The 16,777-nt window shown below is 46.5% G+C and overlaps 2 protein-coding genes across 2 annotated transcripts in view; one reads left to right on the top strand and one right to left on the bottom strand.

Annotated features, from left to right (window-relative positions):
* GALNT8 (polypeptide N-acetylgalactosaminyltransferase 8) overlaps positions 1-16,777 on the top strand; it is a 355,437-nt gene that overhangs the window by 60,644 nt on the left and 278,016 nt on the right. The window lies entirely within an intron of this gene.
* Positions 4,648-10,687, bottom strand: LOC120405606 (CD59B glycoprotein-like). The gene is made up of 4 exons (XM_039539244.1): positions 10,537-10,687; positions 7,604-7,680; positions 6,520-6,630; positions 4,648-4,998 (listed from the first exon to the last, which is right to left on the bottom strand). The coding sequence occupies exons 2-4, from the start codon at positions 7,650-7,652 to the stop codon at positions 4,889-4,891; spliced, it is 270 nt and encodes an 89-aa protein (XP_039395178.1). The 5' UTR covers positions 7,653-7,680; positions 10,537-10,687; the 3' UTR covers positions 4,648-4,888.

The following is a 16,777-nucleotide window of genomic DNA, read 5'->3' on the forward strand; positions in this document are numbered from 1 at the left end:
TACCAGTCCTTTTGCACTGCACCATTTGCTGCTGTTATAAGTGCCCCTGGCTGAGATCAGCCAGGGGTGCAAAAGCCAAAATTGGGAATGACTCCCTGAGTCAATCCCTCCTTTTTGGTATCTAAAAATAGAATCAGTCCTGCCTAGAATATGGGCAAGTGTACTAGAGAACCACTGTATCATAGAACCAGAGAGCACAGCTGCTCTGTGTCAGATCCAGCAGAAATTATGAGCTGTATGCTATTCAAAGGGGGTGCTCCTGCAACAACCCCACCTGTTTATTCCATTCTTCCCCCAGCCTTCCTGGGCTACCGTAGCATTGTCCCCCCACTTGTGTGATGAAGTAATAAAGAATGCAGGAATAAGACACAGTGACTTGTTAGTGAGAAATGAGTGGAAGGCAGCCTCCAGCTGCTATGATAGTCCAGACAGGACATTAAGCAGTGTGGAGGAGAGGAGCCCAGCATCCCGCTGCTAGTCCAGGGGCAATTGAATCTTTTCTTTACACATGAAGGGTGGGGGCTGATGGAGCTCAGCCCCCTGTTGCTATGATGAGGATGGTTACCAGCCATACTGCACCATCTACCAGGAAAATTAGGCCAGGCGCCCTTGATCGACCTCACGGATGCTCGTCGGCATGGTTACCAGTCCTTTTGCACTGCCCCATGTGCCAATAGGCTGATGATGATGATGGATATCAGTCTTACTGCACCATCAGCCACCCATGGCGGGGGGAGGAGCAAGGATGTTGGTGTTGAGTGCTGCAGCATCGCGTCTATCTGCAGCATTCAGTAAAGATAGGGTGACATGTAAAAGAGTCAAGAGAGGATTGTTTTCCCTTTCACTTCTGGGGGTGGGTGGGGGGGTGTGTAAATTGCTGAGCTATGCCCTGACCCACCGCGGACACTGTTTTTGACCCTAGAAGCATTTGGAGCTCGGCCAAGAATGCAAATGCTTTTCAGATACTGCAGGAACTGTGGGATAGCTTGAGTCCTCCAGTCCATGAGCGTCCATTTGATTCTTTGGCTTTCCGTTATGCTTGTCACGCAGCAGTGCGCTGAGTCCCTGCTATGGCGTCTGTCTGGAGATTTTTTAAAAATGATTTTGAATTTCATCTTCTGTAACGGAGCGCTGATAGAACAGATTTGCCTGCCCTTACTGCGATCACATCCGCATGGTCCATGCTGGAGCTCTTTTTTATTTTGATTTCGGACTGCATCGCCACCCGTGCTGATCGGAGCTCCACGCTGGGCAAACAGGAAATATTCAAAAGTTCGCGGGGCTTTTCCTGTCTACCTGGCCACTGCATCCGAGTTCATATTGCTATCCAGAGCAGTCAGTGGTGCACTGTGGGATACTGCCCGGAGGCCAGTACTGTCGATTTGCGGCCACACTAACCCTAATCCGATATGGTAATACCGATACTAGCGCTACTCCTCTCGTTAGGGAGGAGTACAGAAACCGGTTTAAAGAGCCCTTTATACGATATAAAGGGCCTCTCAGTGTGGACGGGTGTGGTGTTAAATCGGTTTTACGCTCCTAAAACTGGTTTAAATGCTTAGTGTAGACCAGGCCTGATTCTCTGTTGCTTTACTTCCCTTAGGGAGCTAGGATGCTGAGGGTGTGTCTACACTGCAATTAAAAACCCGCGCCTGCTGGCCCATTCCAGCTGACTCAGGCTTGTGGGGCTCAGGCTAAGAGGCTGTTTATTTGAGGTACAGACATTCAGGCTCTGGCCGCAGCCCAAACTTAGGGACGCTCCCACCTCACAGGGTCATAGCACTAGAGCCCAGGCTCCGGCCTGAGCTCAGAAGTCTACAATGCAGCTCAACAGCCCTGCAGTTTGAGCCCCATGAGCCTGAGTCAGATTGCATGCGAAGCTTCAAGGAAAATACTTCATTGCCTGTAAAGCTGTACTTATCACCTCCAGGTCCAGTTACAGATTCGGGAATGCAGTATATATCTTTGGTTTTGTTGTAATATTCTAGATAGTTGATTTAATGTTTGAAAGAGATGTTTCACTATTAGTCATTGTGATTTTTGCATAAAGTGAGTGGCAGACATTTTTCATTGTAGATTGAGAATTGTGAAGGAGTGACTATTCCTTTAAGGGTCAGCCAAGAGCTCACACCAAGGACAACCCTGCTATACTCAGTGGGGCTCCCTGCTCCACCCCAGGACTATTTAAACAGGAACAGGGAGCTAAGCAGAGGAGAGGAGATTAGAAGCTATTTAGGTTTTAGTGGATGGTGGATATTCTCCCCCCATCCTGTTTCCAAAGACTATGCTGACCAGGCTCAGATGCTTTGTTCTGAGAAGTTTGAGTTGAGGAGCTCTGAATGGGGTCCTGAGGGTAAGGTCGTTGTGAATCCTTATTACAAATTCTTCCTCCATGAGGGTTTACTAGAGGATTTAGCTTGAGGGTTTTTTTTTGTTTTGTTTTGTTTTTGTTTTTTTTAGTAAATATCCCCACAAATCCTGTAAGGACCATTCCTCATTAGTTACAGGAAACCTGGTGAGAGGCTGTGGGGGCTTGCGCAGCATGGGACTGGAGGAGGCCCCAATTCAGCTGGGTGGGCAAATGATCTGATCCTCATAGAAAAGGCCTGAATCCTGGAGGACTGTCTACTGCTCCACAAAATACTGCTGGTTAAGGAGTCAGTCCTGTATTATGTCTACATGGGTGTACATGTGTGTGTGCAGGGCTCTAGGCAAAAACTTCAGAGCTCAGTTATGGAATGAAATGTACCAGACACGTGGCCACCGCAACCAAGGCCGGCTTTAGGAAGTGCCGGGCCCAATTCGAACAGTTTCGATGGGGCCCCAGCAGGGATAACTAAGAAAAAGATAATGCATGTAAAAAAACACGTGGGGCTTGTACTCACCGGGCAGTGCTCTGAGTCTTCGGCGGCACTTCGGCGGTGGGTCCTTCACTTGCTCCAGGTCTTCGGCGGCACTGAAGGACCCGCTGCCGAAGCGCCACCAAAGACCGAAAGCACCGCCAGGTGAGTAAAAATTAAAAAAGTACCTCTAGCCAGGGAAGGGATTCTCACTGGGTGCGGGGCCCTTAGGCGCATGGCCCGATTCGGGAGAATTGGTGGAATAGGTCTAAAGCCGGCCCTGACTGCAACCCCAGGGGTTTCTGCTCTTGAATGCACCCTACCTGCTCTCTCTCTGCTCCCTGTACAGATACTGCCCACATCTCCTCCTGCAACACACCCACCCCGACTGCTGCGGGCCCACTTGGGTGTTCAGCTCCTTCAATACAATAAAAAGGTAAAGTCAGAAGTTGCAACTACCTGAGATGTAGCAGCCACTAAAATGAGCTATGACCTGGTTCTTCTCTTTCCTCTGTTTCAGACCAGAGTTTTTCTCAATGAGACACAAACTAAGGGATGAGACACATAAAGGAGGACAGACCCCCAAAGTGTCCCCCTTTCCCATAGCTGACCAAAGCTTCCTGTCCCAATGGGATCCCACTTCAATGTGAGTGAAATGTAGATCCAGCTAAGATTATGAACCCCGATCTTCTCACTGAACATGCCATTTTGGAGGGGCTGGGCCATGCCCAGGACTAAGCTCTTTCACAATCACCTGACAGCCCTGGTGGGCAGCCACCAAATGAACCAACTCAGACCCTGTAGAATGAGCAGTTTCATGAGCAGACAGTGTCTTTAATGTCCTGAAACCTCTGACATCCAGATGAGGCCCCAAGGTCTTAATGTTCCCTCAGAAGGTGACTTGATTTTGGTGGCTCAGACCAGGTTCAGATGAAGTTTTCTAGCCATCAGATTGCAGTTCTGGGACAATCTTCCGAAGGGGAGAAGTGGGGGCAAAAATCCTAACTTGTTTCAGCCTGAGCATGATAAGTTTCCCTAGGGGATGGTTTGAGATTGCTTACAGTGACATATGGTCCATCTGGGGCTGTTCTTAGCAAATATCTGCAACAGCCAGAGATGGGACACTAGATGGGGAGAGCTGTGAGATACTACAGAGAATTCTTTCCCAGGTGTCTGGATAGTTGGTCTCATCCACATGCTCAGGGTCTCATCCATATGTGCCTGGTCTAACTTATTGCCATATGAGGTCACCCCCCAGGTCAGCTTGGCAGAGACTCTGAGGGTTATTCACGTTGCTCTGCAGCATGGGGCATGGGTCTGTAACTTGAAGTGTTTTAAAATCAAGAATTGAGGACTTCAGTACCTCACCCAAAGGTCATGAGCCTATTACAGGAGTGGGTGGGTGATGTGCAGTAGCCTGTGATGTCTGTAGGGAAGGACTGAGGGGCATTGGCAGAGTTGTGAGGGGAGCCCAGGACTGGAACAGCAGCGGGGCTGCAAGGCAGGATTGAAGGGAATAAGCAGTTCTCTTTTGGGGTGGGGTGTATGCAAGTTATTGAGGACTGAGTAGCAGGAGATGCTGTGGCGCAGGGTTGAGATGAGCTGGCAGAAATACAGGTGAATCCAGGAGTGGAATGACAGGTATGCTACAGATCAGAACTGACAGCGCTGTGTATGGGGAAAGCTTGCACCACCTGTCTGTTACCTGCATTATCAGCCCTCATCTTTATGAGCACCAGTAAAAAGAGAAAGATTGTTATGTTGTAAAAATGTTAATAAATGGACATAAGGGCAAAGCAACTGCAGCTGACCTTGGACTGTAATATCCTTTATTATTGGTGCTCTCCATGGAGTCACTAGTACAGCTGCTAAAAACACCCATGGCAAATGAGTGTTCTTCTCTAAAATAAGAATAATATGGTGTGTGTGTATGTGTGTGTGTGAGAGAGCGAGATTTCAGCAAGGCCCCTCAGTGAGATTTCCAGTCACACTGCAGCGGGAGAGGGACACCCTGCTGGTGTTGGTCTTGAGAGTGCAGGACCTCCTGTCTATCTGTTGCACCGGTCAGTGCCACAGCAAATGGCCTTTACTGCAGACCCCCCCATGGCATTCATGACTTCACACTCGTACGTCCTGGAGCATCGCTTAGCGTATTTGGCTGGGAGACAGGAAGAGAGAGAGGGGGAGATGGAATAACATACTTGGGTGAGGCCACCACTTATTTCTTCTTCACCTACGGCCGGATTGACCTTTTGTGGGCCTGGTGCCAAACTTATTTGTGGGCCCCCATGGGAGCAGTGGAGCATGACATGGGGAGGTCAGTCCCCAGAGTGAGGGGCCAGCTAGGGGCAATGGGGCCTGGCATGGCAGGGACGGCCCAGCTCCGCCCAGCCCCATGCAAGGCCACTATTTACAAACCGGGAGTTGCCAGACACACAGGGGCCTGCCCGGCCCTGTGCTGCCAGCATGCGCCTTCCCCTTGGGGGCGGTCCCATGCCTCACTGCACAGCCCCCCCCAATATCTTCCCGACTCCCTATGGACAGAGCCCCCCCAGACCCACTATGCCATCATCCCCAACTCCTCCACACAAATGCACAGCACCCTGCACAACACCACCCCTGCCCAGCACCCCCCCGCCCACAGCCCCACCACAACTGCCCAGCAACCCCCACAGAACCCCCATTCCCTAGTGCCCCAACGTACACATCTTCCCCACCCCCTCACAGCCCAGCACCACCCCTGCAAGAAACCCACTCCCCAACGCCCTGCCTCCCGGCCACAGTCACTGGCCTGGCTGGGAGGCAACTGTGTCTGCCAGGCTGAGCCGGCCGTGCAGTCAGAGCTGGTCCTGGGGCCGGGAATCGCTCCAGTCCCTTGGGAGTGGTGTGATCAGCCAGGCCAGGGCCTGCCCCAGCTGGGCTCTTTCAAGACACACTTCCCCTAGAGGGGCCCAGCCAAGCTCCCCGCACTGTCCCCTCTCCTCCTCCCCCACCCGGCTGACACTGGCCAGGCTTCTGCACCAGTCCCAGGTGGCTCAGCTCCAGAGAGACAGGTGGGGCCCCACAGGTGGTTGGAAGCAGAGACTGCCCGGAGCCGGAGGTGCACTGAAATCCGTCCAGGGAGCAGAAAGGAGCAGAGGGGTATGCCAAGAGGAGCAAGTGGGGGGTGAGGGGAGTCAGAGGGGTCTCAGGGTGCAGTGCAAGCGGACCAGGCTGGGGCCCCCTTCTGAGCATGGGCCTGTCTCCATGGAGCCATTGGTGCCATTATAAACCCGGGACTGTCTTCACCTTCTGCTTCTCAACCTTTCTTCTTCCTTCTCACCCCTTCCAATGTTCCTCTTTTCTTCCCTTCCTCTTTATCCATTTCCTTGCTACTTCTCCCTATTTATTTTCCCTCTTCCCTTTTTGCTTTGTCTCTCAGTTTCCCATCTTCCTACCTCATTGTCTCTCATGGTACTATAGTATTTATCCAGCAGCTTTCCTTCTGGGTACAATGGGCAGGGTTGGGCTGGACACTCAGTTAATTCTCTTCAGGCCCTTCCCACACTCACCCATGGCTGGGGAGCTTGGTCAAAGACTTTGGCCTGATCCATCATGGCTGCTGTGCACTTAGCTCCGTATTACAGTAATCTGAAGCGTCTGTGACCCCAGCTTGTTACCCTGCCTTTGTCTTTCTTACCAGTGAGAGGGAAAAACATGGTAATACATTGATCCTGGTCATCCCTGCATTTCTGAGTGGTGAAGCATCTTCCGCCATTAGGGCAATGATAACACTCCAGAGACACAACAGCTGAAGGAGGCAGGAGATAAAACAAGGAGGATCAACAGGATAACGGGCAAGGTGCCTTCTTTCTCTTAGGAGTGATTGAAATGTGAGGCTCTCCACCAACTTTTCTTTGTGGGGGCAGGGTAGATTGAACAGGAGGATTGCCCAGCAAGTAGGGTGCAAGCTTGGAACTTGAGACGTGGGTTAATTTCCCTGGTGTGCCACAGAATGTAATGACCTTAGGCAAGTCACTTAGTGACTCTGTGCCTCGGTTCTCCATCTGTACAATGGGGATAATAGCACTGCCCTGCCTCCTAAAGGGTATTGCTTAGGTAAAATCATTAAGGCTTGTGAGGTGATCAGATACTATGGTAAAGGGGTGATTATAAGTAGCATAAATCGATATCTAGCTATGGAAATATGCAGATTTGGTGGACAGGAGGAGGATGGATCAGTCTCTGACCTTGTCAATGCTTGTCTGTACTTGTGGTAGCATGTGGGGTATGCATAGCTACAGGCAGCAGTGAAAGGCTCTGGCAGGAGGGACACAGTGAGGAAAGGCTCTGTCACCTCCTTGCTGCTGGAGCCTTTCCCCACTGCTTCCCCCGCACAAGAGCCTTTTTCCACTAGCAGAGCCTTTTCCTGTGATAGGGAAAAGCTCCACAGCCGGAAGGCAGTGGGACAATAATGTCTAAAAATAGCAGTGCAGATGAGGGAGGCATGGCTTGGGCGACTAGAGAGCTGTGCAGTATACACACCCTTTGGTTCAGGTGTGTAGAGCACTCTACTCACATAAGCAGTGTCTCACTGCCTGCACTGCTGTTTATAGCCGTGCTAGCTGGGCATATAGCGTCTGTACCCTACACCCTGCCATAAGTGTAGAACTACCCTTTGTCTAACTTTTCCTTTCTAATATTTCATATTGAACAAAAGGGTCAGTTAGGAAAACATGAAGGATGGTGAGAAGCAACAGAGGGTTTACAAGTGGGGGACTCACCTTGTGCCATCAGTGCTAGGGCGAGCACACACACAATCAGGTTCCTCATTTTGTGTAGAAAGGCTTTAAACAGACACCTGGGGATGAGAATGAGCAATTTTCTTTTTTTAAAAAGACAGTATAATTAGTGGGCTGCATGTGGAGAGTCAGCACATCTCAGAGCACGGAGGTGGGACTCCCTTACTAGAAAGCTCTGGCCTGCCATTCTGGAACCCTGTATTCACCTCAGACTCACCGAGTCAGTACCAGTAATTAAGAGAAGAGCCACAAAACCCACCAGGGGCTGACGGCCTGACCACTGAGGAAAGCTCAAAAGAGCTAAGTACACAGAGATGGGGTTAGGATGACAAAGGCCTGGGTGGGGAACATGGTAACAATCTTTAGACAACGGAAGGTGTAAACACCATGGAGGTAACTTTGTCGAGCGTGTATAGGGACATAACAAGGCATGATGAGGGAAAGTTCTGCTGAATATCCTATTTTTTAGTTTGGGGCACTCATTCTTTTTACCCCTTTGTTTTCAAGTGGAGAACAAGGGTCCTGCTTTTTGGATGGATAACAGATGGCACTAACGTAGTCACCAACCTTCCAGAAATACATTGTACCTGTATAGGCGTAGCAAAATGGATGAATGTCTCTGAAAAATCAATTTCCCCACCTGCTGGCCAAACTATATGTTGCAACATCCAAAGCATTTAGCGTTGTTTTTTGGGTAAGAGAGAATTGCCTCCCCTTGATCCAGCATCACAATCACTAGCCACCCCTCCCTGCCTTGCAAACACCACCAGCTGGTGAAGGTGAAGGCAGCATACTGTTGAGACCTTTTGGCTAGTGATTGTGATGCTGGATCAAGGGGAGGCAATTCTCTCTTACCCAAAAAACAACGCTAAATGCTTTGGATGTTGCAACATATAGTTTGGCCAGCAGGTGGGGAAATTGATTTTTCAGAGACATTCATCCATTTTGCTACGCCTATACAGGTACAATGTATTTCTGGAAGGTTGGTGACTACGTTAGTGCCATCTGTTATCCATCCAAAAAGCAGGACCCTTGTTCTCCACTTGAAAACAAAGGGGTAAAAAGAATGAGTGCCCCAAAAAAAAACCCAGCCCAAATATCAATTATTTTTTAGTTTATATTTGTCTTGTGTTTTAAGGAAATAACAGTTAAAAGGGCTTTGTCCTGAGGGCACTGGAGGTTTGGTATCTGACTAGATGCCGTTCTTGCAGTGCACAGGGCATAGTTAGTTTAGTCCTCCTCAGGCTGCCACACAGAATAACACAATTGAGCCAATGCAATTCAGTCTTGGCTGCTGTTAAACCTAGGGGGACCCTGGGACACATTGCCTGAATTCTTCCGCAATCTACCCATGATGAAGCACTCTTGTATTTGGACACAGGACATGCTAAAGTCACTGGAGAAGAAGTGCTCCATTTTGAAAATGATCAAAAGGTCTGGTCTAGGTGGAACTTTGTCTGTCAATTAAGGATGCTGAGCTGAGTAATGGTTTGCACCATCACAGGTATTCGCTAAACATGCCCTGCAGTTATTCAGCCTCTTTTTAACTGTCCTGTGATGGGATTTATAAACTCCACATTACAAGTGATGGTTTAAGGGGAGCTGAGGAGCCTGACTAGCCCATATTGTGGCACCTGGAGCTGGATCCTGCTGGGTAGAACCAACTTGGGTGGTTCCTATAAAGAAAAGACTGTAGGGCACTAGGGAAAGGAGACTCCGGAGACAGGTAGGTGGGAGTTTTCTTTCTGGGGGAAAGAAACCATGGAAGTGTCTATAGGAAAGAGCTGTTATCCTGGGACTATCCCTGAAGGGAGAGGGCAGCTGTGGGGAGGAGACTTCTGAAAGAGGCCTGGGAGAAGAAAAACTCCAGATAATAAGCAGTGAGGGTCAGTGGCTTGAAAGGATCTTGGTTTCTATGGAGAAAGTTCTGGAAGGCAGCAGTTTGGAATAAAGTGAGGAAGAACTTTGAAGAGCTTAGGGAAGGGGCAAAGAGGTTGTGGAGGACTGAGCCTGGGAAGGGTGGAAGAGTTTTGAATTTGGACACTGTTACCCTGGAAGTACTAGAAAATCACTGTCTTGTCATTCAGATCCCTCTGAAAAACTCACTCCTCCCGCTCAGTTTTTCAATGGAAATCCACCAAAGCAGCTAAAAAATTTACATACAGAATGAATGGCGCTCAAAATGCATCTTCATTTGCTCAGCCAGTGCATAAGGGCCTGTATTTTAACACGTTTTAAAAATTTTGATCTCCAAATCCATATTAATGCACTTTGATACATGTGGGGTGAGTTTCTAAGGTCCTGAGCACCCAGAGCACAGCACTTACTGAATTCAGCATTAGTTGGGAGAGGCTCAGAATCTCTGAAAATTTGCCACATTTAGTTGGTTGATTAGCTTTGGGCCACACACAACTGAAATGTTAGCCGGAACTGTTTTGTCTGTAAAACTTCTTGGAACAGGGACTATGGACCAGATTTCTTAAAGGGATTTAGGTGCCTAAAGAGCAGGTATCACACTAGGTGCCTAGCTGCATATTTAGGTGCTTAAATACCTTTTAAAAAAAACCCTGGCTCATAGACTCAGAGACTTTAAGGTCAGAAGGGACCATTATGATCATCTAGTCTGACTTCCTGCACAACGCAGGCCACAGAATCTCACCCATCCACATTAGTCTTCATCTCCTAATATACACTGTACAGCACCAAGCATGTTGTGAGTGCTAAATAACATACTTGTGAACCCCTGCTCTAGAGACGAGTTAGAGGAAACTCAAACTTCAGGGAACACAGGCTGGGGTCACAAACACAGATTAGATTAGATTACATGAAACTGGAATCAGTCTGACTGAGTCTAATGCTCAATTTCACATTCTATTCATGCTGGTGATTCAAGGAAGGAAAAAAATCTCACATACCTGGTTTGCAGTTGAAGCGAGGGAGATCGGTTTCATTGCTGCTGTATGGGGCTGCTGGTTTATATACTTCCCCACTTGCCCCCTCCACTCTGCTCCCGCCCAGTAGACATGGAATTTCCCGCAATTGTTGACTTTGTTTTACTGTCACTTTGCCCAGGGAAAACAGAGGGAAGAACAGGACACAGCAACCTTCAGTAAACTTGTGTTGAAACACTTCCTTTTGGATAGGACTCAGCTCTTAGGGAAACTCGAAGCTCTTACAGAAGGCACAAAGTACACAGTGTATCTACCAAACAGATGAGGAAATATTCAGGGAACCTGGATGGCTAGTGTAAACAAAAGAAAGCACTCTAAGGGGTGCTTCCCACCACAGTAAATCTATGGCGTATGCTTATGGTTCAAAACTACACTTTTTTTTTTAGTCCTTGTATCGCTGACTAGTGTCATGTCTATATTTAAAAGTTACACAGTTGTAATTTAAATCAGTCTAATTATACCTGTTTAGATACACTCTTTGTGTATGTTCACACTGTAGAAACCATGTGTTCACACAGCAGTGTGCAGTCAAGGTCCATCTCCCAGGATGCCTTGCACTGCTTCTAGGCTTGCTGCATTCTGGGCAACTTTCATAGCAGATATTGGGTTACTTCTCAGAGGCCAAAAGAGGAGTGGGAACAGGCATCAAACTTGCTTAATCCCTCTTGTGCCCTGGTGCCATTTTGAACACTTTCAGCATGGAGGTGGCACACGAACACTGGGCTCCAGTCCCTTAGTAACTGTGAAAAGCAGATCCTGTCATACTGGAGAGGCCTCACTGAGGCATCCTCAGAAGCCTACTAGACCCAGCAGGATTGTTACAGGAGATGGAATGATGGAGGACCAGGTGATGGATTCCATACACACGTCTGTGTAGTCTGTGTATTTGGTGAACTCCACTCGACAGAGCACGGCTTTGGAGGCTGACCTATGAGCACAAAATGGTAGGACCAGGTAATTATTTATGCTATAGATACACACATGTAGGGTTCTGTGGTATATCTCTGCCTTTCTAATATGTCTATCCTAAATTCATTATTGGAATGCTCCACTATATATTAGTGATGGACCTTTTTATATAAGTTCTGTTTTCAATAAAGTTTGTATTTCAGTGATTGTGTAAGTACTTATTCTATGCACCTAAACTTCAATAAACAATCCTGATTTATACATACATGCATTTCTAAACAGTCATTTACTTATTGCCAGATTTTGCAACCCATATTCACATGCCAGTTAGTGCTACAGAATGTGAGTATGGGTTGCAAAATGGAACACTTTTGTAACAGGATTTTGTAAACATTTCAAAGAATTTTCCTTAACAACTGTGAATGTTCTAATATTGATTACTTTGCTATCCCTTTATGTAGATATTTACACATGGTATTTTTCTTATGGGACCTGTCCACTAACTTTCTTAATAAAGACAAAAAAATCTACATTTGTAAGTTGCACTTTCATGATAAAGAAATTGCACTACAGTACTTGTATGAGGTGAATTGAAAAATACTATTTCTTTCATTTATCATTTTTACAGTGCCAACATTGGTAATAAAAACATAATATAGAATGAGCACTGTACACTTTGTATTCTGTGTTGTAATTGAAATCAATATATTTGAAAATGTAGAAAAATATCCAAAATATTTATAATAATTTTCAATTGGTATTCTATTATTGTTTAACAGTGTGATTAAAACTGCACTTAATCGTGATTAATTTTTTTAATCGTTTGACAACCTAGTTTCTTCAAAGATTTCCAGCAACTGAACTCTAGTCACTGCTATGATGAATCTGCCAGGCAGGCATCTTTCATTTCCATCAACCCCCTACCTAACCTTCCAGGGTGGCAGCACAGCTGTATGTCCCTGAAGACAGAATATCCTGCAATTGGTCTTCAGAGTCTGGAAAGGCTCTGGTGGCCAGGTGTAGGGAGATACCTCAATGCAGTATTAATACAAAAATGTTGATAAATTTTATTAATGGGTCATTAAACTTGCCTGTGCCTCTACTGAAGTTTAAGATATATTTATCATTACTTACAAACATATGGTGCTTCTTGAAAAGTACCTAACATGCATATATCTATTTGTTAAATTATATTAAATATTCAAGCTATCCAAAAGAATTCCAGCAGACTTCTGCTTTCTGTTACTGCAGAGACAAGCAAATGTCAGGAAGATCACCCTTTGTTAGCAATAAAACCATGTTTGTTGCCCCTCTGAGCATCTATACCAAATCAGAAAAGCTGCATTTTAAACTTCCTCTTGCTTTAACTTTCTATATCAATTTTTTTTATATACTGTGTTTTTTAAAAATAGATGTGAGTTAGGCTGATATCCTAAAGAGTATATTATTGAGCACCATAAGCAATGATATACCAGACAAGACCTGCCAGCCTTATAGTCTTTTGCTGACTTAGAAGCGGTATAAGTACTTATGAGATAGTAAGCTTGGCTCACAATATATTTAGGAAACAGTATTGTGAAAGACAAGGTGGGTGCGGTAATATCTTTTATTGGACCAACTTCTGTTGGTGAAAGAGACAAGTTTTTGACCTGCACAGAGCTCTTCTTCAGGTCTGGGAAAGGTAATCAGAATGTCACCACTCAATCTAAGGTGGAACAGCGTGTTAAACATAAAGAGTTAACATGTTGCAAGAAACCATTCAGAATGAAGCGGGCAATTAACACTTCTGCACTTATAGGACAAAGGAGAGTTAGTGGGTTTCAGATTATTGTAATGAGACATAAAAACTGATGTAAGCAGGGTCAGAATAAGTTCTCCCCTGACCTTGCCAGAGACTGGCCAGAAACAGACAGGAGTGGAGGAGCTTCCTCACTGCCCTAAACACCAGAGGCATAATAGGAACATGATGATGATGATGACCTCTAGTAATGAGGACCAGACCATATTTGCATAAACACCTACTCTGCCTAGGTATTCAGGAGACAGCGCTGCATTGCCAAAGTGATCCATTTTGACCGGTACTGAATGCATGGGTAGTGAAATGTTGTTATCCTTATCGTATGAGTAAAGGGCAGCAGAACTGTGCTTAGTTTGTCCTGATTGAGGGGGTCACCCTCAAATGAACTGAACTCCTTAACCAGGGCATAGGGATACCAAAACCCTGTGAAAGGGGAGTGGGAGGATAGACAGTGTGAGGGAAAATATGGTGGGCTTACAACTTTGGCCAGGCTTTTAGGCCTAAACTTTGTATAAGCTTGTTTCTAGGTTGTGTTGAACTTTGGTTCAGCTTGTCTCTGTGTATAAGGAGAAGAGAGGAAGGGGACAGAGTGATGAAAGAATGATGGAAAGTTGCTTGTGTGTGTCAAGAGGTAAAAGGAATCACAGTGGAAAGTTCCCAAAATGGAACAATGGCTTTGTGTGTATAAAGGGCATAAGGGGTAGAGTGATAAAGTCCCCAAGTAGCATAAGTTGCAATGACCAGGCTTATGAAATATATAACCACAATAGTTGTGTTAGAAAGGTTACTGACCACAAAGGAACAGACAGTGAGTAACGGGGGGCTAGTGGGTGAGACACTTGTTTTTGCTTTTGTTCTATATTAATTTTGCAATGTATTCCAAATAAAGTAATTAATACTGAAGTATGTGTAATTTGTCTGTGGTTTTAACCTTTATAAGCTGGCTAGAAATTTATGGAAGGCAGAGCAGTTTGCCTCTTGTGCGGGGCCATGCTGACTCTCCCTGCATATGTGCTTGTATGAAATAAAGGAGCCTCAGGCTGTCTGATCTAAAATGTGTGGTCAATTTTCCACAACACTTTGGGGGCTCGCCCGGGATCCACAGATGACTTCCCCAGACTGGAGGACCGCGGGCAGTCTCCCACCAAACCCTGGGCCCATTTGAAAGGTAAGAGACCTTTTGAAATCTCTATCATGGATTGTTGGTGGAGGACTGACCCGTAGGCTCAGGGTTTGGGTGAGTTATGAGCTGGATCTGAACCTTCACTCACATACAGGCACGTAAATCAAAATCCCGACAGAGCTGTCAGGGCGGAAGACAAGATCCAGCCAATTACGGCCAGACCAAGACCTACGGACCGATAGGAGCTGGACCGAGGTCTACCTAGCCACATCCAGTGGCTCTCCCCGGGAACAAAGTCCAGATGAACAGAACTGGACTAAACAGAATCCTGATGAACAGAACGGGACCAAACAAGATCCGGGTGAACAGAACCGGACCGAGGGACGTCGGGCGTGTCTGATGGAAAAAAGGTTCAGATCCAGCTTATAACGCACCCAAACCCTGAGCCTACGGGTCAGTCCTCCACCAACAACCCACGATAGAGATTTCAAAAGGTCTCTTACCTTTCAAATGGGGCCAGGGTTTGGTGGGAGACTGCCCGCGGTCCTCCGGTCTGGGGAAGTCATCTGTGGATCCCGGACGAGCCCCAAAATTTTTGTAAAACTTTGGGATACCTGTGAGTAGCAACATTGATTGTGAACCTAATTTTACTGGACAAATTATAACAAGTTATGTGCAGCTTCACAGATCCAGTATCGCCAAATGCCCTTTGAGAACCACTCCCAACTGAAAAACCGAACTCAGCCCTCATAAAATTTCTACCAGGACACGCAATGCAACTACCAACAGTGCCCTGCTGGCCCTGGCTCAGATGGACATTCATTTAATAAATAAGACAATGCTTAATTATTGCCAGGCACTAATGAAATGTGTTAGGTCTTTTTATATACAGTAGCTCTGCTGCTCGCTGAAACCAGAATACTAGGTCTACATGGAGGTCCACCAGCGAGGAACTGCCCTGGCCCCATGCTGAAAGACCCTTATCAAATCCAGTTAATTACCAATGCCGCTGTGAAGTGCCACGAATTGACCATCTGCCCCTGTTTCTCACTGTAATGGCTCTCTGACTGATGATCGGTCTATCTTTCCTTCTGGCGTTGTTGCTCCTTCTGGACAGCAGGAGGGAAGGACAAGGTAAAAGAGCTGGTAACCTCTCCTTTGTCTGCTGACAGACCCACTGAGCCTTTGAGTCTTGCTAAGAAAACAACCTCTCCACCTGAGGACATAATAAAGCCTCCAAGCAAGCAAGGTGATTATGCTAGTAACCTCTCCCTTGCTGCCTCACTGCCAGACAGCTAAGTGAATTAAGACTACGAAATCTCGAAGAATAGCTTGCCGAAGCTAGCCAAAACTACCTGAAAATGAAACTTATAATGTTCCTCAGCCTCTCCTCCTTAACGAACTTAGGGTGGGGATGAGAAAGTAAAATTTTTCTAGATCTTAGCCGATCAGTAGCCTCACTAGTAAATAATCAAACGTATACTCAAAGCGTCTGTTCTGCCACTGAAGATTTTACCGGTACTGAAAATTATTCCTGTGACTAATGATTTATCCTGTACCATATTGCAATTTATTGCAATATACCCATACTTATACTATTAATATTAATGCCTCTCTGCCCTTTGTGAAGGTGTATGGCCAACAGATGTGGTATAATACTTCACAAAAAAATGTGTTGGGACACCGATAAACTGTAATTAATGCTACATTGGGGACCATTAAATTCACACTGTCCTTATTCAGTTTTCAAATTACCTCTACATATCCAAATAGCTCTAAAAGGAGCTGCCATTCAGCTAGCATAGCAAAAGAACTGGGTTTCCCCTAGAAAGAAAGAAACTTGGCTAAACACTTGTGGGATGGGGTTAATGGCGCAGCTGCAGTTTGGAATATCCACAAAAGTCAAGAACATGAAGAAAAATTAGGCCAACTGGAAAAGGCCTCTGGTCTTAATTCTGGAGCACAGTTAACTCAGGTGCAGGTGGGAGTGGGTGAATTGCATGTTATTTCAGCCCTTAGTTCTATGACCCAGAAGGTACTAAGAGAGATGGTATTGAATATCACTGATGCTGGGAAGGCATTGCAGTGGGATCTGGCGTGCTCAGAAGTTCAGGATTTTAAGTGAGTGACCAGCTAATGGCCATTCAGAGTGATCTTGAGCACCAGGCTTGGCCCACAGCCCTTACAGACACCTCAGGAGTACCATCTGACCTGTGGCCATGGAGGCATACTTGGAAATTCTCTGGGTGGAAGTGTGTGCATTCAGAGTGCTCCTTCCAAGCATATGGACCGGTTACAGGGAGTGTGGGCTCCCACATACCGAATCCTGCCGGGCCCGTAGGGAGGATGCATGTGAGATTGGGTGATTCACCGAG

Source organism: Mauremys reevesii, linkage group 1 (genome assembly GCF_016161935.1).
Source record: "Mauremys reevesii isolate NIE-2019 linkage group 1, ASM1616193v1, whole genome shotgun sequence".
Taxonomy (NCBI): Eukaryota; Metazoa; Chordata; order Testudines; family Geoemydidae; genus Mauremys; species Mauremys reevesii.